The sequence below is a fragment of the Pipistrellus kuhlii genome, unplaced genomic scaffold (genome assembly GCF_014108245.1).
Source record: "Pipistrellus kuhlii isolate mPipKuh1 unplaced genomic scaffold, mPipKuh1.p scaffold_m20_p_9, whole genome shotgun sequence".
In the NCBI taxonomy this organism is placed as follows: domain Eukaryota; kingdom Metazoa; phylum Chordata; class Mammalia; order Chiroptera; family Vespertilionidae; genus Pipistrellus; species Pipistrellus kuhlii.
In genome coordinates, this window is record NW_023425595.1 from 53,997,558 (window position 1) to 54,017,197 (window position 19,640).

Here is a 19,640-nt window from a genome sequence, read left to right on the forward strand (position 1 = left end):
ATCTGTGGATAAAGAATTCACTGAATATGTTTTTGGTTTTGTTTTATAAATAAACTAGAGCCTGGTGCACAAAATTCGTGCAGTTGGAGGAGGGGGGATTCCTCAGCCCAGCCTGCACCCTCATGCAGTCTGGAAGCATTGGGCCATGTCTGACTGACAGCTTAGGCCCACTCCCCACCACCAGCTCTGGGCTCGCCAGTTGTGCAGTTGGGAGCTTGGCTTCTGGCATAGCAGCGCTCCCCCTGTGGGTGCACACTGACCACCAGGGGGCAGTTCCTGTGTTGAGTTTCTGTCCCCTGGTGGTCAGCGCGCATCATAGCAACGATTGTTCCACTGTTTGGCCAATTTGCATATTAGCCTTTTATTATATAGGCTAAATGAAGAAATAAAGGAGTGGACTAACAGACCAGGACTTCTCCCAGAAGTTTCATTGTGCATGAAAGACTATATTATTTCAATATCCTGGTGAGTACCTTAGGTAGACTATAATATATATAACTTAAAATTAAACTATATCTCATAAGCCATGGGTCAGCTCTAGAGGTGTTCTCTCTGATTCATTTAATTGTTCAAATCCGTGTTGCATGGTGTTCTGAGAATAATCCTCTCTAAATACTTCTTACATCAATCCTGTTGATAAAATAATAGTAAAAGAATGATGTGCTTCCTACTTCTTTAGGTCAAAGAAGTAGAAAATACACTATCTACATTCGCCACTCCCCAACATTTGCTTGTGGTACTTCCACTACCCTACACAACTTGGTTTAATCCACCCACTGAACCCATTTCTCTTGGCTACCACCCGGGCTCAATTCCTTAGTGCTCTGTCCCCATACTGGTCTCATGACCCCCTAGTTTCCCTGCCTTAATCCTCCCTCTACACTACTGATATATTAATTTTCTTAAAGTACATATTAAATATGTCATCAAAGTAAATCTTTAGGGGCTTCTCACTCTTTTTTTTTTAGTTAATTGTTAAATACCACATTGTGTCATTTCACTTTTTTTCTCTCAATATTCTATTAATAATAATTCTCACTATTCCTTTATAGCAAGGGTAACTTTTTATTGGAAGGTGTTAATGATCCCCTTGGAAATCTTATGAGAGTTATCACCCCCCAAAAAAACATACAAAAATTTTATATACAATTACAAGGGATTCTCCGATCCCTGACCACACTCCATGCTTTAGCTAAATTGTACTTCAGCTCATTCTATATTTTTTGTTTATAACAGCCATTATTACAACTCTTGCTATTAAAATCATCGCCTCATTCTCAGCAGTCCGTTTAACTTGTTACTTTCCCACAAAAACATTTTTTGGCCTCCTTGATTAAATATGAACTTCCTTTCCCTCAAAATCCAAACCACATTCAGTTTATATTACCTATGTTATGTTTACTTATGGGGTTGTATTACTTCCCTGATAAAATTTAAAAGTCTATGAGATTAGGTGTTATGGCTTATTTGACTTTTGTAGCCCTCTGCAGAACCCAGAATGCTAGTAAAAGCATAGTAAGAATAAATGACAATAACTGTTTAATAAACATTTATTGTAGTGTTCTGGGCTGCTACATTGCAAAACTCCAGCAGATACCATGTTTACACAGTCTATGAATTTATTTCTTAATACATGTCCAAAATTTCTTAGCTAAAATCTTTTGGACCAGATATGTTTCAGAATTGTTTAGATTTTAGAAAGATGATACAAAACAAAACTTCACAATGCAATCCATTAATACTTATGTAGCCAAGTATGTGATTATTGTCAAAGCCAAAAAAAAAAAGTGAGTTCTGGTCAGTTTCTACTGCCAAATGAATTTAGGTCAGGTATTACTGACAAGTGCCTACAACAAAACTATTGTTTGAAGGGCTTATGGGATATTGAGGTTATGAATAAGAAAAACTGTCAGTTCTGGGGTCCATCTAGTCAGATTGGATACCTTGATTTATGATACAAGACAACCTCAGATTTTTACTTGTATGTTTCTGCCATAACCGTCTTTCTTTGTTGGTCTCTCTTAACTTCTGAGCATACCTGAAGGACAAAAGTGGTGTACAGAATTGGACAGCACTAGGGAGCAGAGGCTAGCTCAGACTATGCAGAACTAGTACAGAGGGGTCTCAGGCACCAAGATGATGAGGAATAATAGCCTCCTTAGGAAATTCTTGCTTAAAGAACAAAGCATATTAATATGTCATATCCCAACAGTTGGTGTATTTTCTTTTTCAGATCATTCCCTACATGTAGTCATTCAAATGGGTAATATTATTATTACCCAAAATTACATCACTGCTAGCTTTTCTATAAAATTGCATATTTTAGCTACCTTTTCACATCTAGAATATAGATAGCTAGCTCACTCTTTTTAATGACACAGATGATTTCATTGCAAGGATTCAATATCAAATTTTATTAATCTCCTATTAAGAGACATATAAGCTGTTTTTGATTTCTCTTTATTTCAAATAATGTAGTAATAAACATCCACCTATAGGTATTTTTACACATTACAAGTTTTTAAAGAACCAGTTTCTAGAAAAACTTGTTGGGTCAAAATAATGAATAGTTCCAATAGATATACCAAATTGCCCTCAGACACTCAATTAGTCATTTATTTTATCAGTCTGATTGCTAGAATGCCCATTGTTATTTTAATTATAATAATTATTAGTAAGTTGAACACTTTTCACATTTCTACAAACCATATTATCTTCATATCTTTTGTTCATTTTCCTTTTTGGCTGTTTGTCTTTTTTGTGGTTAATTAGAATACTTTGCATATCAGTAATAACATTCTTTTGCTTTTATACATATGTTTCAAATAGTTTCCCAATTTGTCTTTTGATTTTTAATTTTTTGACTTATAGAAGAAGTTTGAAATTTATTTTTGTAGCAAAACTGAACAAATTTAATTTTGAATTCTGGATTTCATCTCAATGTTGAAAGGATTCGCCACTCTAAGATTATTCTATGTAATAAAGAGGGAATATGCTAATTGGTCCTAAAGGAGTGCACACAGGAGCTGGGGTGGGGACAGAAGCGGGAACTTGAGCCACCAGGATGTGAGGCTGCCTCTAGGGGCAGCCCTCAGCAGAAGCGTGTGCAGGCCCACAGTGCCACCCAGTTTGGAGGGGGGCATCAGAACAGGGGCAGGCCTCAGTGGAGAGCTCTCAGCACTCCTGCGCTAGGATCTGAAGGTGCAGAGAAGGGAGAGCACATAGGCAGTTAGAGGGTTTAGGCCAGGAGGAGAGTGCAGATAGGCAGTTAAGGGGATCAGACCAGGAGAGGAGAGCAGATAGGCAGTTAGGGGCTCAGACAAGGAGGGGAGAGAAGTTAGGGACATCAGACTGGCAGGGGAACAGTTAGGGGCATTAGGCAGGCAGGCAGATGAATGCTTAGGAGCCAGTGATTCTGGACTGCAAGAGGGATCCCAGATTAGAGAGGGTGCAGGCCAGGTTGAGGGACTCCTCCTCACCTCTCACCGTCGCGCCCCCCCCCCCCTGCCCATGCATGAATTTTGTGCCCCGTCAGGGCAATCGATCACAGGTGTGGGCTCAAACCCTAGTGGGGCCATACAGGAGGCAGCCAATCAGAGAATCTCTCTCATCACTGATGTTTCTACCTCTTGCCCTCTTTCTCCCTTCTTCTCTAAAATCAATAAAAACATTAAAAACTTTTTAAAGAATGTTTAAAAACACACACATAGAGTTTCAAGTCTTTGTTCCATAAAAATAAGATAAAAAATGAAACACAAAGTATAATATGTGATAGTATTTATGTACTAATAGATCCAAAACAACATATTTCACATGTGTACACCCATATACATGCTCATGCATGACAAACTGAGATAGATGTACAAAGGAATGATAGAGAAGTCAACAGATTAGAAGTATTGATCAAAGACTAAGTCTTTGGTAATACTATAATTTTTAAAAGGAGAATGCATTGTGTGTTAATTGAGTAATTAAAGTACAACAGTTCAAAGGCTGGGGTTAGCATTAGCATGTATGCTCTGACACTAATGCTTCCCCCTCAGGTTCTTGCAATGGTAGAAGATGCAGTTCTGAAGGAGCCTAATAATGGGGAAGCCTTACATAACCAAATATTGAGCAGATTACAACAGATGCTATCTTTCTCACCATTTCTTTTTTCAGCAAAGTGAAGGTTTATTTTAATAAGTCATAATGCAAAATTGTGTTTAAAACCAGCTTACTACTTATACTACATATTAAACTGAGAGACCTGAAGCTTGGGAATAAATTATAAAATTTGTTATTTATTAATAACTGGAGGCCCAATGCACAAAGATTCATGAAGGAATGGGCCTTCCTTCCCCTGGCTGCTGGCACCACCTTCGCCCTGGCCAGAGCCACCTTTTTGTTGTGGCCTGGAGCTGCCTTTCTGCCTTCCCATGCTGCCCAGAGGCTGCTGGTACCACCTTCGCCCCTGGCTGCTGGTACCACCTTCGCCCCTGGCTGCTGGTACCACCTTCGCCCTGGCCGGAGCCACCTTTTTGTTGTGGCCTGGAGCTGCCTTTCTGCCTTCCCATGCTGCCCAGAGGCCGAGAGCTGCTGGGTAGTGCGCAATGCTTGTGTCAGTCATTACCATGGTGACGACACAAGCATACAAGCATCCCACCCTGCCCCCGGCTGCTCAGCACCTATGTATGCAAATTAATCCACCATCTTTGTTGGGTTAACTTGCATACTCACTCCTGATTGACTGGTGGGTGTCACAAAGGTACCGTCAATTAGCATGTTACTCTTTTATTACTATAGATGTTTATAACTTTTAAAATAGAGTTTAAAAGTGAAGTCCAGTGAATTACTACATGTTTGTTTTTAAGATAACAGGGAAACTGCTTATAGGATAGACTCCATTGGAGAGAAAATTAAGTAAGATTATTTGCAAAATATCTTCTCAAGGGCCCAAATATTAATCACAGAAATCATGATGGGAGGGATTGTTGGATAATTCTGTAGATTACAAAAGATGGAAAAAGCCTTTTAGAGTTCTAAATACAAAAAAAATAATTCACAAATTTTTCAGTGGAAATCTGCATGTTCAAACAGAGTGTACTTCCAAGCAAGGAAATTTAAAGAGGGATAAACATAATGATAAAGGGGTTGATTCTCCAAGAAGAACTAATAATCCTTAATATGTATGTGTCTAAGGACGGAGCATTGGAATTTTGTGAGGCAAAATCTTATGTGACTTTGAGGAGAAATAGAATATTCTCTATTATAGTAAGAGATCTCAACACCTCTGCATCAGAAATAGACAGGTCTACCAGGCAGAAAATCAATAAGAACTAGTTGAACTCAAAAACACCATCAATCATCTGGATTTCATTAACATCTTTATACTACTTCATCAAACAGCAGCTCAATATACATTCTTCTCAAGCATATATGCAATATTTACCAAAAAAGACCACATTGTAGACCACAGAACATACTAAACGTATTTAAAAAAATAAAAATTATAGTCTTCTCTCAGACTATAATAGAATTAAACTAGAAATCAATAATAGAAAGTCAACTAAAAATCTTTTAAAAATATGTGGAGATTTAACACCTTATTTTTATTTATTTATTTATTTTTAAATATATATTTTATTGATTTTTTACAGAGAGGAAGGGAGAGAGATAGAGAGCTAGAAACATCAGAGGGAGAAACATCGACCAGCTGCCTCTTGCACACCCCCTACTGGGGATGTGCCCACAACTAATGTACAATTGACCAGAATCGAACCTGGGACCTTTCAGTCCATAGACCAATGCTCTACCGCTGAGCCAAACCGGTTTTCGGCTAACACCTTATTTTTAAATAACACATGGGTTAAAGATGCAATATATCAGGAGAAACTAAAGCATATTTTGAATTAAATAAAAATTAAAAGACAAATTATCAAAATTTGTACTATACAACAAAAACAGTACTAAGTGAGAAATTTACTGTACCAAATGCATATATTAGAAAAAATTCTTAATTTAATAAACTTCTGAAATTGGAAAAAAGAAAGAGCAAATTAAGCCAAATAAAATAGAAGAAAATAAATAATAAAAATTGGATCAGAAATCAATGGAATAATAACCAGGATATCAATAAAGAAAACAAAAAAAAAGCAAAAGCTGGTTCTTTGAAAGATTAATAAAATCCATTAGTCTCTAGCCAGGCTAATTATAGGGAGGGTGGGGGGAGGGGAGAGAGGGAAGGCACAAATTACTATCAGAAATGAAAGAGGAGATATCACTATAGATTCTATGAACATAAAAAAGGATAATATGGTCAAAGGAGATTAAAAATGGCAGCAGAGTAAGTGGAAGCTACTGACACTCTCCTAGGACCAAACTGTAAATACAGCTAAATAGCAGAAAAATCACCCTGAAAAAAATCAACTGAAGCCTAGCTTGAGAGTACCCTGATAACTAAGGATGGGAAGCGGAGACCACATAGCTACTTGTGGGAAGGATGGAGGCGCAAAAGGGTTGGCCTGGCTCCCACAGGCAGCAGCTGAAAGTCTGGAAGAATATCTCAGCTATGGGGATTCCCACTGAGACTTCTTGAGTTAAACCCCAAGCTGGGCTCCCTAGCCCAAAGAACCAGAACTGAGAAAAGGGCCCACAGAACATCTGGCTGTTGAAAGAACCTTTTAAAGGACCAACTCACAAAATTTTGTGTGCAGCCAATCACCTAGGCCTTTAGCAGAAAGTGGGCAGAGTGGACTGGAGAGTCCAGGGTTTGGGACTCGGAGGTTAGAGTTTGGAAGTGTCCTCCATTTCCTGGGCTGAGTCATTCCCTCACAATGCTGAGGATATTTTTCTCCACTGACCTTTGCTATCCAGGTGGCTTTTGCCTGGAGGAAAGGCAATTAACTCAACCTGTTGGAATACTTCTCACCCCACCCTCTGGTCTATAGCCTAAGGCAAATTAAGACTCAGAATAACAATCAGACTTGCAAGCAGATCTTTGGAGGCTTTTGTGAATTTGCCTGATCATATGGGTTTAGGGCTAGGAAAAACAGATCATATGCCCAGCTTGGTCCTTCCTAAAGGCACAGGTTGTGCCCCAGCAGAGGGAGGCACAACCTGTGGATTGCTCATAGTTCCAAACAGGGAACTCAAGGCCAATCAGAAACAGCACCTGACATTTTCCTGCACTAGAGATTGGGAAGTGTAGTAGATCTACCTAATATATAGACACAAACCCAAACAGGCAGCCAACATGGGGAGACAAAAAAACAATCTCAAAATGAGAAAACAAGATAATTCTTCAGAAGAATTAAATGAAATGGAGATGAGAAATTTATCAGATATAGAGTTCAGAATAATGATGGCAAAGATGCTCAACCGCATGAGAAAAGATATAGTAACTATGAAAAAAAGACTTGTCAGAAATAAAGAATGACATAGCACTACTAAAGAACACACTGGAAGGAACACACAGCAGATTAGGGGAAGCTGAGGATTGGATCAGTGAATAAGAAGACAGGGTAGAAAATACCATTCAATCAGAGAAACAAAAAGAAAAAAAAAACAATTAAAAAACATAAAGACAGTTTAAGGGATCTGTGGAACAACATGAAACATAACAATATTTGCATAATAGGTGTAAAAAAAGAAGAAAGTGAGCAAGGGATAGAAAATCAAGAAGTACTGGCAGAAAACTTCCCTAACTTGGTGAAGGAAAAAGCCACACAAGTTCAGGAGGCATAGAGCAAGAAGAACCCAAACAGGCCCACATTGAGACACATCAGTGGGTAGCTAAATCTCTGATATTTCTCATAGCAATATGTTTACAGATACATTTCCTAGAGCAAAGGAAACAAAGGAGAAAATAAATTGAACAACAAAGAAACCATCCACAAAATGAAAAAGGAACCCACTGTATGAGAGAATATATTTGGCAATGATACATCTGATAAAGGTATAATATCTAAAATATATAAAGATCTCACACAATTTAACAATTGAAAGACAGACAATCCAGTTGAAAAACAGGCAAAGGACCTGAATAGACTCTTCTCCAAAGTGCTTAGAAAAATGGCCAAGAGACATATGAAAAGTGCTCAAAGTCACTGATCATCAATAACAATGAGGTATCACCTCATACCTGCAGAATGGCTACCATCAACAAATCAATAAATGACAAGTGCTGGCAAGGATTTGTAGAAAAGAGAACTCTCATAGACTGCTGGTGAGAATGCAGACTGGTGCAGCTATTATGGAAAACAGTATGGAGTTTCCTCAAAAAATAAATATGGAAGTGCCATTTGACCCAGTGATTCCACTTCTAGGAATACTAATATAGTATACTAAGAGATCTGAAACACCAATCAGAAAGAATATATGAACCCCTATGTTCATAGCAGCACAGTTTATAATAGCTAAGATCTGGAAATAGCCCAAATGCCCATCAGTAGGTGAGTGGATAAAAATGCTGTGGGACATTTATACCATGGAATACTATGCAGCAGTAGAAAAGAAGGATCTCTTTCCCTTTGAGACAGCATGGAGGGACCTGGAGAATATTATGCTGAGATAAGACACTCGGAGAAAGAAAAGGATTACATGATTTCACTCATATGCAGAATCTAATGAACAAAATAAGCTGATGAACAAAACAGATCCAGAGACATAGAAGTATGGAACAGACTGTGGAATCTCATGTGGAAGGCAGGGGAGGGTGAGTGGAAGGGAAAAGATCAAACTAAAGACCCTGTATTAATATATGCATAACCCATGGACACAGACAATAGAATGGTAAAGGCCTGAGGTAGGAGGCAGAGGCTGGCAAGAATGGGTCAGTGGGGGTAAGAGGGGAATATATGTGATACTTCCAACAATAATAATAATTTTTTTAAAAAAAGGATATATGGTAATAGTATGAACATTTCTATGATCAATATTTGATAACTAGATAAAAGGGACCAATGCCTGGAAAGACATGACTTGCCAGGATATATGGTAATAGTATGAACATTTCTATGATCAATATTTGATAACTAGATAAAAGGGACCAATGCCTGGAAAGACATGACTTGCCAAGACTCATAAATGAGAAATATCGATAGAAAAATCTAAAGATGCCCGTATCTATTAAGTTGAATCAATAACTTTACACAATCTCTTTCAAAAGATAGAATCAGAGGGAATATTTTTGAACTCATCCTATGAGACCAGCATTACCCAATACAAAACCAGATAAAGACTTTACAAAAAAATTCCAAAACAATACCCTATAATAAAGAGGGAATATGCTAATTGATCCTCACACCATGGCAAAGATGGTGGCGCTCACAGCCAATGAGGCGGGAATATATTGACTGCCATGCCCTCAAAGATGGCAGTGCCCACAGCCACAAAATGGCAGCACCCAGTCCCCTCATCAGCCAGGTGGGCCCAGCTGCTCCATGTGCCTGCCTCCCCAGTTTCCCAGTAAGAATGTCCCCTTTCACCACTCATTTCAACATTATACTGGAAGTCCTACTAATATAATTTGTCAAGAAAAGGATGTAAAAGATATCTTCACTGGGGGAAAAAAAATAAAAAACATAAAACTGTCTTTATTTGCAGAGGACATAATTTCTATGTAGAAAATATGAAGGACCTGACAAAAACAAAACAAAACAAAACAACAAAACACCCCACCTTCTGGAATTAATAAGTTAGGTTGCAGAATATAAAGCTATTATGTAAAAGTAAGTCACTTTCTATATACTAGCAACAAGCAAGTGGAATTTGAAATTAACAACACAATATCAATTACTGTACATTAGTACCCACAAATATAATAGGCATAAATGTAACGAAATATGTACAAAATCTATATAAAGAAAAACCAAAATTCTCGTGAATAAAATAAATAAATAAATAAATAAATAAATAAATAAATAAATAAATGGAGAGATAATCCATGTTCATAGATAGGAAGAATCAATACTGTTAAAGTGTCAGTTCTTCCCAATATGATTTACAGACTCAATGCAATCCCCCCAAAATCCCAGAAAATTACCTTATGGGTATTAACAAGCTGATGTAAAGTTTATATAGGGAGGCAAAAGATTCAAAATAGCCAACACAAATACTGAAGAAGGAGAATAAAAGTGGCACTACCTGCCTTCCAGACTTACTGTAAAGCTATAGGAACCAAGACAGTGTGATATTGGTGAAAGAGCAAACAAATATATAATTTCTGTACAGTTTCCTCTATGGTCTATAGATAATGGAGTCTCTAAATTTTGAAAGGCTTTTACCATCGTCCCCAGATTCTGACAGAGGAGTCAATTCTCTGGTTGTCTGGGCAATTGCATGTATATCCTAGCTGAGAGAATGTCACTTTCCTCCACTATATTATAAACTCCACGGAAACTGCAGCTCACCAGGTCTGTGCTGGTTTACTGCTATTTCAATCTGCCTTCAGAATAGTGTCTGGCATATGGCAGGTGCTCCAAAAATGTTTGATTAATGAATACATGAACAAAAAACAACAAAAAGATGAACTGAGAGGACATTATACTAATAAGGCAGAAAGAGAAAGACAAATACTAGATGATATCACATATATGTGAAATAAAGTCAAATTCGCAGAAATAGAGAGTAGAAAAGGGGCTGCCAGGGTCAGGTGAGGGGATTGGGGAGAGGTTGGCAAAACCTTCAGTTACAAGATAAATAAGGTCTTTGAAACTGATGTATAACACGGTGGCTATAGTCAATTATACAGTTCTGTATAATTAAAATTTGCTAAGAGAATAGAGCTTTAATGTTCTTGCCCGAAAGAAGAAGAAAAAGGAAATATGTGAGGTGATAGATGTGTTAATTAATGTGATGGGGCATGGTTTTCAGTATATATATATATGTGTATATATATATATATATATATATATATACACACAGATATATAGATATATAGATATATAGATATATAGATATATATAACTTAAACTATCATGTTTTCACTTTAAATACACTTTTGTTAATACCTAAGTAAAACTAGAAAAAATGAGAATAATAAGATGATATAATTTAAAATCCATCAATACTTACTTAGCTTAGTATCGTCTAAATAATATCTTTCAACTATATTACAATATTTGTCCAACAATATTCCATGAAATGTATTCACTACAAATGCTGTTATAGAGTCCAAGAATTAAGTGCTTGGCATCAGTTATGATGCTTGGTTTATTTGGCAAACAATTATTTATTGAATGTTTAGTGTGTTTCTAGCATGGCACCAGTCACAGTACATAGGCAGGTAATTCAATGAGAAATTATCCTTTCCTTCTTAATGCCAGGTCACACTAGCCTACATTTGTAGGACCAACAGGTCATTGTGACTTATCTCCTTGAAAGGTCTCAAGACAATTCTTAACCACTTACTTCCTGCTCTTATAGTAAAGGAATGCTAAGAGCAATTCAACCTACTGCTTTTTGACTAACCCTTTTTTCTTTTTTAGCTTAGAACAAGTCATCACTCCCTGCCCCATAATCCGACTATTTGAGTGGTTTCCTTTTTACTCTACCTCTTCCCTCTTTTATCGCATACTAAGGAAAGCCACCCTGTTTTCCTGGGTGACTTTTTCATGAGCTTTATCATCTCCCACTCCTAACGTGGAGGACAGGTGGGGAAACAGCCTCTTGGCCCCAGACCATGTCTTCTCGTTGCTGCCTTAAAGGTGAGGTTAATATCACCCACCCATTTATATTACTTACTTCTAATCACCCCTGGTTTCAGATTATTCTTTAGTATTCACTTTTACCTTCCTGGATGGATCGCCTGGCTCACGTATTTTCTTTCAACCATTTATTGTTGTTGTTTTTTTTCTTTGAAATGTAAACTACCTTTGCTAGTATGGGAAAGAAAATACAATGGTTAAGAGCACAGACTCTGGGTCACTCATACCATTTGGGTTTGAATCCTGACTAACACTTTAACTGCGATTAAGGCAATTGAACATCTCTGCGCCTTAGTTTTCTCATTTGTAAAGTGAGTAATAATAACATCTACATTATAAGGATTACATGAGTTAAGACCCATAAAACACTTAAATCATTACTAGCACATTAGAAAGCACTCTAAAATGCCATTATCATGATGACCCTTGATGACATAAATATCTAAATTTTAACTATTGACTTTCAACTTCTGGAGATATTGGCATCCACATATGGTTCTACCTTGCAGCAACTAATTTACTCCAAGCTTTCAAATGTTGCATTTCTCTCTAACTATGAAAAATCCTTCCTTAGCCTTCTCACTTTTGAGAACTCCCAGAACATTTTCTCTTGCCTTAAATCACTAATTCTCTCCAGATTATTCCAAACATTAGCAACCTAACTTGGCAAGCCTTAACTCTAAAAATTTCCTAATATGAGTCCTGATTAAATAGTCTAATCTTAATCTCTCCTCTTTTCTTCAAAGACAGACTCATAAAATCTTTCAATGCCCAGAGACTGATAATCTTACTTGTCCTTTAATAACTAAATTTACATATCCCAGGAAGCCCTTTCCTACCATTTTAGAACATACACATTCCATCCTACGACCACCTTTCCCCCTGCCCAGACCCACAAACTCACAAATCCTATATACTTTACAGAATTGCTTACCTGGGCATTTAGTGAGAATCTCTATTTTATATGATATGTTACCTCATCCACTCTACTATTAGCTACTTGAAGGTAAAAACACCACCAGTTGAAGCTGACAATGTGATAGGCATTCTTTTTAAAACTTCATGTTGATTGACTTGTTGAATCCTTATACCAACCTTAAGAAGAAGCTACCTTTATCCTCATTTTATGTCTAAGGCAGAGGAGGTGAAGGCAAGAAAATACTTTTGGCCCAGATCTAAACATAAGATGTATGTAATTGCTGAGGGAATGAACTTACTCATACAGTTTTATAATCTTGCTCTAGTTTTATGAAGGAGGTATCAACATTTATCTTGAGTTCCTCTTTGTAAAATTGCCAAATAAAAGGTGCTTCATTTCTACTACTCAAGACTACAACAGGACATGGCAAAATTAGGGCTCCAACAAATGCTTTCTAAGAGTAAATTTAGGAAGGCATTTTGTTTTTTTTTTATGGTTTTGGATGCTAGTCTGATAATATGGTGTGAAAGCATTTGTAACTTAGTTAGGGAGCACTTGGTTCTATAAGTACTTTTTGAAATAACTTCCAAAGATTAAGTATCATTTATCATATAGCTATCTGTGCACACCATCTCTGAAAAAGAAGAATGTCTATGTTGACTAACAATCAGCTGTTAACTATTTGTGTGCCCTTTGGAAACTCAGATTTATGTGGAATTTCTTATCTGTAAAAAGAGGAAGCTGAGCTAAAATAAACTGACCTTTAGGGAATTGTAAGCAGTCATTCACTTATAAAATTAGTATTTTCTAGAGTGACTGTAAGAATGAAGGAAAATATATTAATGCAGAAGAAAACCAGAACCAAAGTAGGATGGGAACAGTAACTCCAAATATGCATTGGAGAGCTGACTCTTCCACACAAGGGACTTCCATCTGTAACTAGGATTAAATATGGCAATGGGAAAGTTAAGGCCACTCTAGGTGTCCCATTTTCTCATGTGCTCTTTTTCCCTGTCTCTCAATTAATTTTTTAATGCAATCAAACACCCCTGAATCTGAATGCATAATGTTCAACATCAGTTAAATACATTCATCCTTTGTGGGGGGAAAAATTCCAGTAACATACAAAGCAAATACTTTTATGAAGAACTAATTTCAGTAGGAGGAGTAAAAATCTCTGAATAAATAGTTGAGAATCATTTTCATCAAAAAGGCATAATAGGTGCAAAGGATCACCTGTTAGGCTTCTATAGGGAACTGTGTTGTTGTGGTTAAATGTCACTTAGGTTAGTATTTCTTTGGTGTAAATATATAGCCTCTTTCAGATAAAAATTCCCCACTCCCTCCTTTCCTACTTATAAATACAAGGTTCTTGAAATTCAAAAACTCAATAGAAATCAAACATTTACATCTTTGGTTTCTTGTCTAAGTGTGACCTCAGAACTCCAGAGGTAACCCTAAACTCATTTCAGCTCCTTATAAAATACTTATTGTTAGAATTCAAATGTGAAATGCTCTTTAAATGTAGTTTTATCTTCAAATATAAATGTGAGTGGCTGTTTAGCACTTAGTATAGCTAGAAAGACAAATTAAACAACATTTTCTATGAAAGCACAAATTGGAAATACACTGTGCAAGCCAGTTCAAAATCATTAGATACACATGAATGACATTAAAATATGGAAATATGACTTAAAGCAAAATACTTCTTTAAAAACTATATTATTGTGGTATCCAAATCTTTCATTTTATTTAAACTGTTTACTCCTCTTTTCTCACACACTTACAAAAATATCCTAAACAAAAATGTTTTTAAATTGTTTAGAATTACCATTCTTCAACTATTACATAAATATTCATGTAGGGAAAAGACAAAATCATGTAGAAAATTTGTAACTGCATCATATATATATATATATATATATATATATATATATACAATTTCATTATATAATTTTGATTTTTACCATTTTTCTTTTCACCAAAAATTTAATATACACTACATGTAATATAAATATATAATTAGAACAAAACTGTTTCTCTAAAGCAAAATGGTTAATGAACAAAAACAACATTGTTCCCAAGATTAATATGACTTGTGCTTAATATTGAAAATGCTAGTCAAATAGTATGCAATTATAATATCCAACTACATTCAACTTTGAGTACTGTAAAGAAAAACAATATGGAAAACATATTTTAAATTAATGGAAATGTCTCCATTTCTTAGAAGGAAGTGATACCTGACATCTATAAAATATTAGATGGTCTCCATTTACAGTTGGACAACCATAAAGGGTCAGGGGAAAAAAAAGGAGCCTACCTTCCATGGCCCTTTTAAAGAAGACCTTACAGCTCCCACAGGTGAGGACACCATAATGACATCCCGATGCTTCGTCCCCACAGATTAAGCAGATCTTCTGGGGTAATGACTCGAAGCTGTACTGTGGGCTCTGGCTGGCTTCGGCATCTGGCCTTGAAGCGCAAAACAAAGCACTCCAGTTATTTTTAGGTGCAACTTTATCGAATACCAAAGTTTTCTTAACCCCAGGATGGACAGCATGAAAGGGGATTTTAAGAAACAGAACTATCATGTACACCCTTAAAAGACATGCAAGTTAAATTTGCAAAGTAAACCCCTTATTTGATTCATCAGACTTACAGATGATTAGCCTTTCATCAGAAATACTAAGGCACAAGAACAACAGGTAACATACATTTTTTTGTTGTTGTTGTTGTTCAGGAAAGCTCAATAGTGCTTACCAGTGCTTTTAATTTGAGATTTAGAACTCAACCCTGTGTTGATTGTTTACTCAAACAAGCTTCTGTGTCATTTTAAGGTATTGTTCAACACATTATCACTGTTTTGACTATTCACAGCACTTGAGATTCTCTCTCTCTTTAAAATCCCATTCCCTCATATGTAAGTTACATTTTTTTTTTAACCTGTGTGAAAAAGTTGTAGTGAATCCAAACCAATATCAGAACACACCGCACTGCAGCGATGGATACTAAACTCCCTGATTTAAGCATCTTACACACATTAACTTTAATCTGGAGATTCCTCTGAATACCGAACGGTTCTGGCTGCTAGCCTCCATCAGGTGCCACTGTGCAAGGGGAAAGGTGCCCCGGGGACCGTCCTGAGGACCCTCTCCAACCCAAGAATGGCATTTCCAGGAAAAAGTCCTAAGAGGAGAACCCCATCACACACACACACACACACACACACCCACACACACACACATACACACACACACACCCCAACTCGGGGCACCCTTTCTTCCCCATGCGGCTCCCGCAGAGCCAGTGTGACGCTGCACATCTTACATCAGGGCTGGTGCTATTTGGAATTAAAAAAAAAAAATGTTTTCAGGAGGCACGCTCCCCAAATGGCCCCCCACCCCCACCCCCCCCAAAAAAAGTGAGCCAAGGAGGGAAGAGAAAGGAGGAAGCCCCTTTGCGGCGGCGCCCCGCCCCGGCCCCCCCAGCCTCCCGCGGCCACCGGGGGAGCGGTGCCCGGAGCGCGGGGCCGGGACGCGGGCCGCTCCCCCCCGGACCCGGGACCCGCGGGCGCCCCCCGGCGGGCCCTCACCTCAGGTAGTTGAGATAGGGCGGGTAGACGGGCGCCAGCCCCTCCTTGAGCACGGCGGCGGGGTAGCCGAGCGGCGGGATGCCGTTGATAGCCAGCGGCGGGTAGAGCGCGGGGCCCGCCCCGGCGGCGGCGGCGGCGGCGGCGGCGGCGGCGGGCGGCTTGCAGGGCTGCGGCGCGAACGGGCCGGGCAGCGGCGGCGCGGCCTCCGCCTTGTACAGCATGCACTCCAGCGCCGACCCCGACCCCGACGGGGACGCGGACGCCGAGGACGAGGCGGAGGCTCCGGCGGCTTCCCCGGGCCTGGAGGACGGCGCCCGCGGAGGAGGAGGCAGCGGCGGCGGCGCCAGCGGGAAATCCGGGAAGACGGCGGGGCCGGCGCCGGCCCCCAGGTAAGGGCGCGGGGAGCGCGCGGCGGCCTCGGCGCCCTCCTCCTCCTCCTTGATCTTCAGCGCGGGCGGCTGGAAGTCGCCGTAGAGCTCGGGCTCGGGCGGGTACGCGCAGTCGGGGAAGTCGCCCGCGGCGCCCGGCGGGGACGAGGCCGAGGGGGAGCCCCGCGGCGGGGCGAAGGCGCTGACCCCGCCGCCGTCCGAGCCGTCCGCCCCCTCCAGCAGCTGCCGGGTGCGCGCGGCCAGCAGGGCCGGGTTGATGGGCAGGATGGGCAAGTGGATGAAATCCATCACCATGGTGGTCACCGGGGGGCGCCCGGGCCCCGCCGGCAGCGGCGGCGGCTCTTGCTCCGCCAGAGCGACCCGGGGGGGCGCCGCCGAATAGCGGGGATCCTCCTTGGGGACCAGGGCGCCGCCTCCTTCGGCCGCCCCGGGCGCGCTGGCCCCGGGGGCGGCTCCTCCCTCGGCTCGGGGTTTGCCCTTCAGGAGCGCTGCCACCGCGCCCGGGGACCCGGAGCCCCCCTCCTCCACCTCCACCTCCAGCGCGGCGGGCTTCCCCGGGGCCCCGGGCCAGGGCTGGTGGCCGGAGGAGGAGGCCGGGGGCAGCAGCAGCTGCCGGTTCGGGGACAGCCCCCGGGGCAGCGCTCTGTAGGCGCCGTCGCCGCCCGCCTTGCTCTCCGGGCGGCTCATGAGCGCGGGCAGCGCGCCGGCCGGGGCGGCGGGCACCGCCGGGGGCCCCTCGGGGAGCTCGGGGCCAAACAGGCACCAGGGGCCGCCGGCCTCGTAGGCGGGAGGGCTGGCGTGGCTCTGCCCGGGGCCCGAGGGCGAGGGCGCCAGCAGCGTGTCCAGGACGCTGTCCAGCAGCCCGCTGTCCTTCTCGGGGGCTCTCCCGGCGCCTCCTGTGGCTCCGACTCTGGGGTACGCGCCCTCCGCGTGGGACAGCGCCTTGCCGTCGGGGTCGGGGTCGGGGTCGGGCCCCCGGCAGAGCCGAGGGAAGGGCAGCCCGCCCAGGCAGCCGGGCGCGGCGGCGGCGTCCGGGGTCTGGCCCGCGGCCGGGAAGGGGCCGGCGTCCGGGCGCCCCAGCAGCGCAGAGCCGGCCTGGCCGGGGGAGGGCGCGCCGCCCACCACGTGGGGAGCCCCGGACGCCTTTGCCTTCAGCTCTGTCATGCTGACCTGAGTCCACTTTTCTCCTCCCCTGACTCTAGGGAGGGAGGAGGGAGAGCGGAAGGAGGGGGGAGGGGGGTGCCCGAGGCTATAGGAGCAGCTGGAGGAGGAGAACTAGGTGTTGAGTTGGTTGGTGGGGGTGGGGATGGCCACCTCCTGGGTCAGCAGGGGGCGGCGCTGGTCAGCGACTGCCCTTGGCCTCCATGCAGCCGGCAGGGGAAGGGGACGGTGGTTCGGTTCCTGGGCGGGTGGCAGAGCAGGACAGGTCTGGCAGGGAGCTCCTGCGCCCACCGGGAGACTTCTCCAGGAGAGTTCTCCAAATGCAGTCTGAGGGCGGGAGGCGCAGAGTACTCACAAAGTCGCGGCTGCAGCTTCCAAAGCAATTGGATGCGGCTCTATCTCCCGACTTTTTCTCCAGCTTCAAACCGGTGCTTTGCCGCGTCGCTCCCCAATCCACGTTTCTTCTCGCCGACCCCCCTGAGGCTGCTGGGACCCCTCAGGTGCAGCCCGGGGTCCGGAAGAGCAGCCTTCCTGCGTGCTCCCTGTAGTTGGCGACAGAGCTCGCTTGCAGCTCACTTTCCTGGGCAGCCCCAGCAGCTCCTGAGGTTCGCAGATTCCACCCCAGTGCCCGGCGAAGCGTTGTCATTGAGGAGGCTGCACTCACACACACCGGATCCTCGCTCACCCTAATGGTACATACAAGGCTTACCTAGAGAGAGTTAGTGACAGCTCTGAGCTGGCCCCACAGCTTTCTAGTAACGGCTCCTCCCCTTCTGGAAGCCCCGCCCAAAGCCCCTCCCTCCCGCAGTTATGGATCCAATCTGAAATTCTGGACTTGGTCATTCCCAAACGCTAGTCTGAATTCCACTCTGAATAGCACAGGGGTCCTCAAACTTTTTAAAGTGGGGGCCAGATCACGGTCCCTCAGAGAGCTGGAGGGCCGGACTATATGAACTACTAATTCCTACTGTAACACCTAGGCTGCGCTCACTGCCCAAAAAACCTGGCGGGCCGCCAGTGGCACTTCCTCAGTGGATTAGATTTTGTACTACCAATTAAGAATTATGTCCAGTCTAACGGGGGGTAAACAAATGGATTCCATTCACAGCTGAATTTTCAGGATTTCAGTTTTATGACAATTTAACATAGAGGGAGATATTTGGCTATATTATCTTTTAGAATAAATGTATCAAGGGTAATGCTAAATAATATATGAGATTCTCCCTCTCTCTTATGACTTCCATAAAAGTGAGTACTTCCCAAGTTCTCTTACCACAGTCAACGTGTCCTGCTCCTCTTGGACAATGTGGCAGAGGTCTGGGGGTGGAAGAAGGCTGACAGCACCTCTCTACCTACAAGGAAAGTTTGGGTATTGTTTGTCATTAATTTGTTCTGAGGAATTCATTCCAGTTTTTAATAAGTAGCACTTTAAGGGAAGTTTCCTTTCCAGTGTTTCCCAAAGTGTGGTATGCGTACCCCCAAGGGTACGGGAAGAGTTTGGTGGGGGTACGCATTGCACTGGAGTTTGGTGGGGATATGCACTGCACCGTGCTTAGCTGCGCCTAATTCTACATTCTCATGAGTACGAAGGGTACTCAGCATTACGAAAATTATTTAAGGGGTACACATATGTCAAAAGTTTGGGAAACACTGGGATGGGCAAAAGTGGGTTTACAATTGTGAGCATGGGAAAAACAGTTTATTCTTGTACCATTATTTATTAATTATTGTGTTACTAGTGGCCAAGTGCACGGATTTGTGCACAATGAAAGGAAATTAATTAGAAGAAATATTTTAATATCCCTAGTCAACCTTTCTCTATAATAGAAATGTCAACAAAATCAACCAAATTCACGATTGACAGTGACAGATTAAAACACAAGCCTGTG

The 19,640-nt window shown here is 42.0% G+C and overlaps 1 protein-coding gene and 1 long non-coding RNA gene across 3 annotated transcripts in view; one reads left to right on the forward strand and one right to left on the reverse strand.

Annotated features, from left to right (window-relative positions):
• PGR (progesterone receptor) overlaps nucleotides 1-17,754 on the reverse strand; it is a 67,761-nt gene extending 50,007 nt beyond the window's left edge. For both annotated transcript variants that reach the window (XM_036427094.2, XM_036427093.1), the window contains exons 1-2: nucleotides 16,202-17,754; nucleotides 14,930-15,081 (exon numbers count right to left, since the gene is read on the reverse strand). In XM_036427094.2, the coding sequence (XP_036282987.1) occupies nucleotides 14,930-15,081; nucleotides 16,202-17,754 (1,705 nt within the window). The remainder of the gene's footprint in view (nucleotides 1-14,929; nucleotides 15,082-16,201) is intronic.
• The window catches only part of LOC123651869, a 69,772-nt gene continuing 66,276 nt past the window's right edge, over nucleotides 16,145-19,640 (forward strand). Inside the window, exon 1 of the long non-coding RNA XR_006740836.1 lies at nucleotides 16,145-16,206. This is a non-coding gene — a long non-coding RNA (uncharacterized LOC123651869). The remainder of the gene's footprint in view (nucleotides 16,207-19,640) is intronic.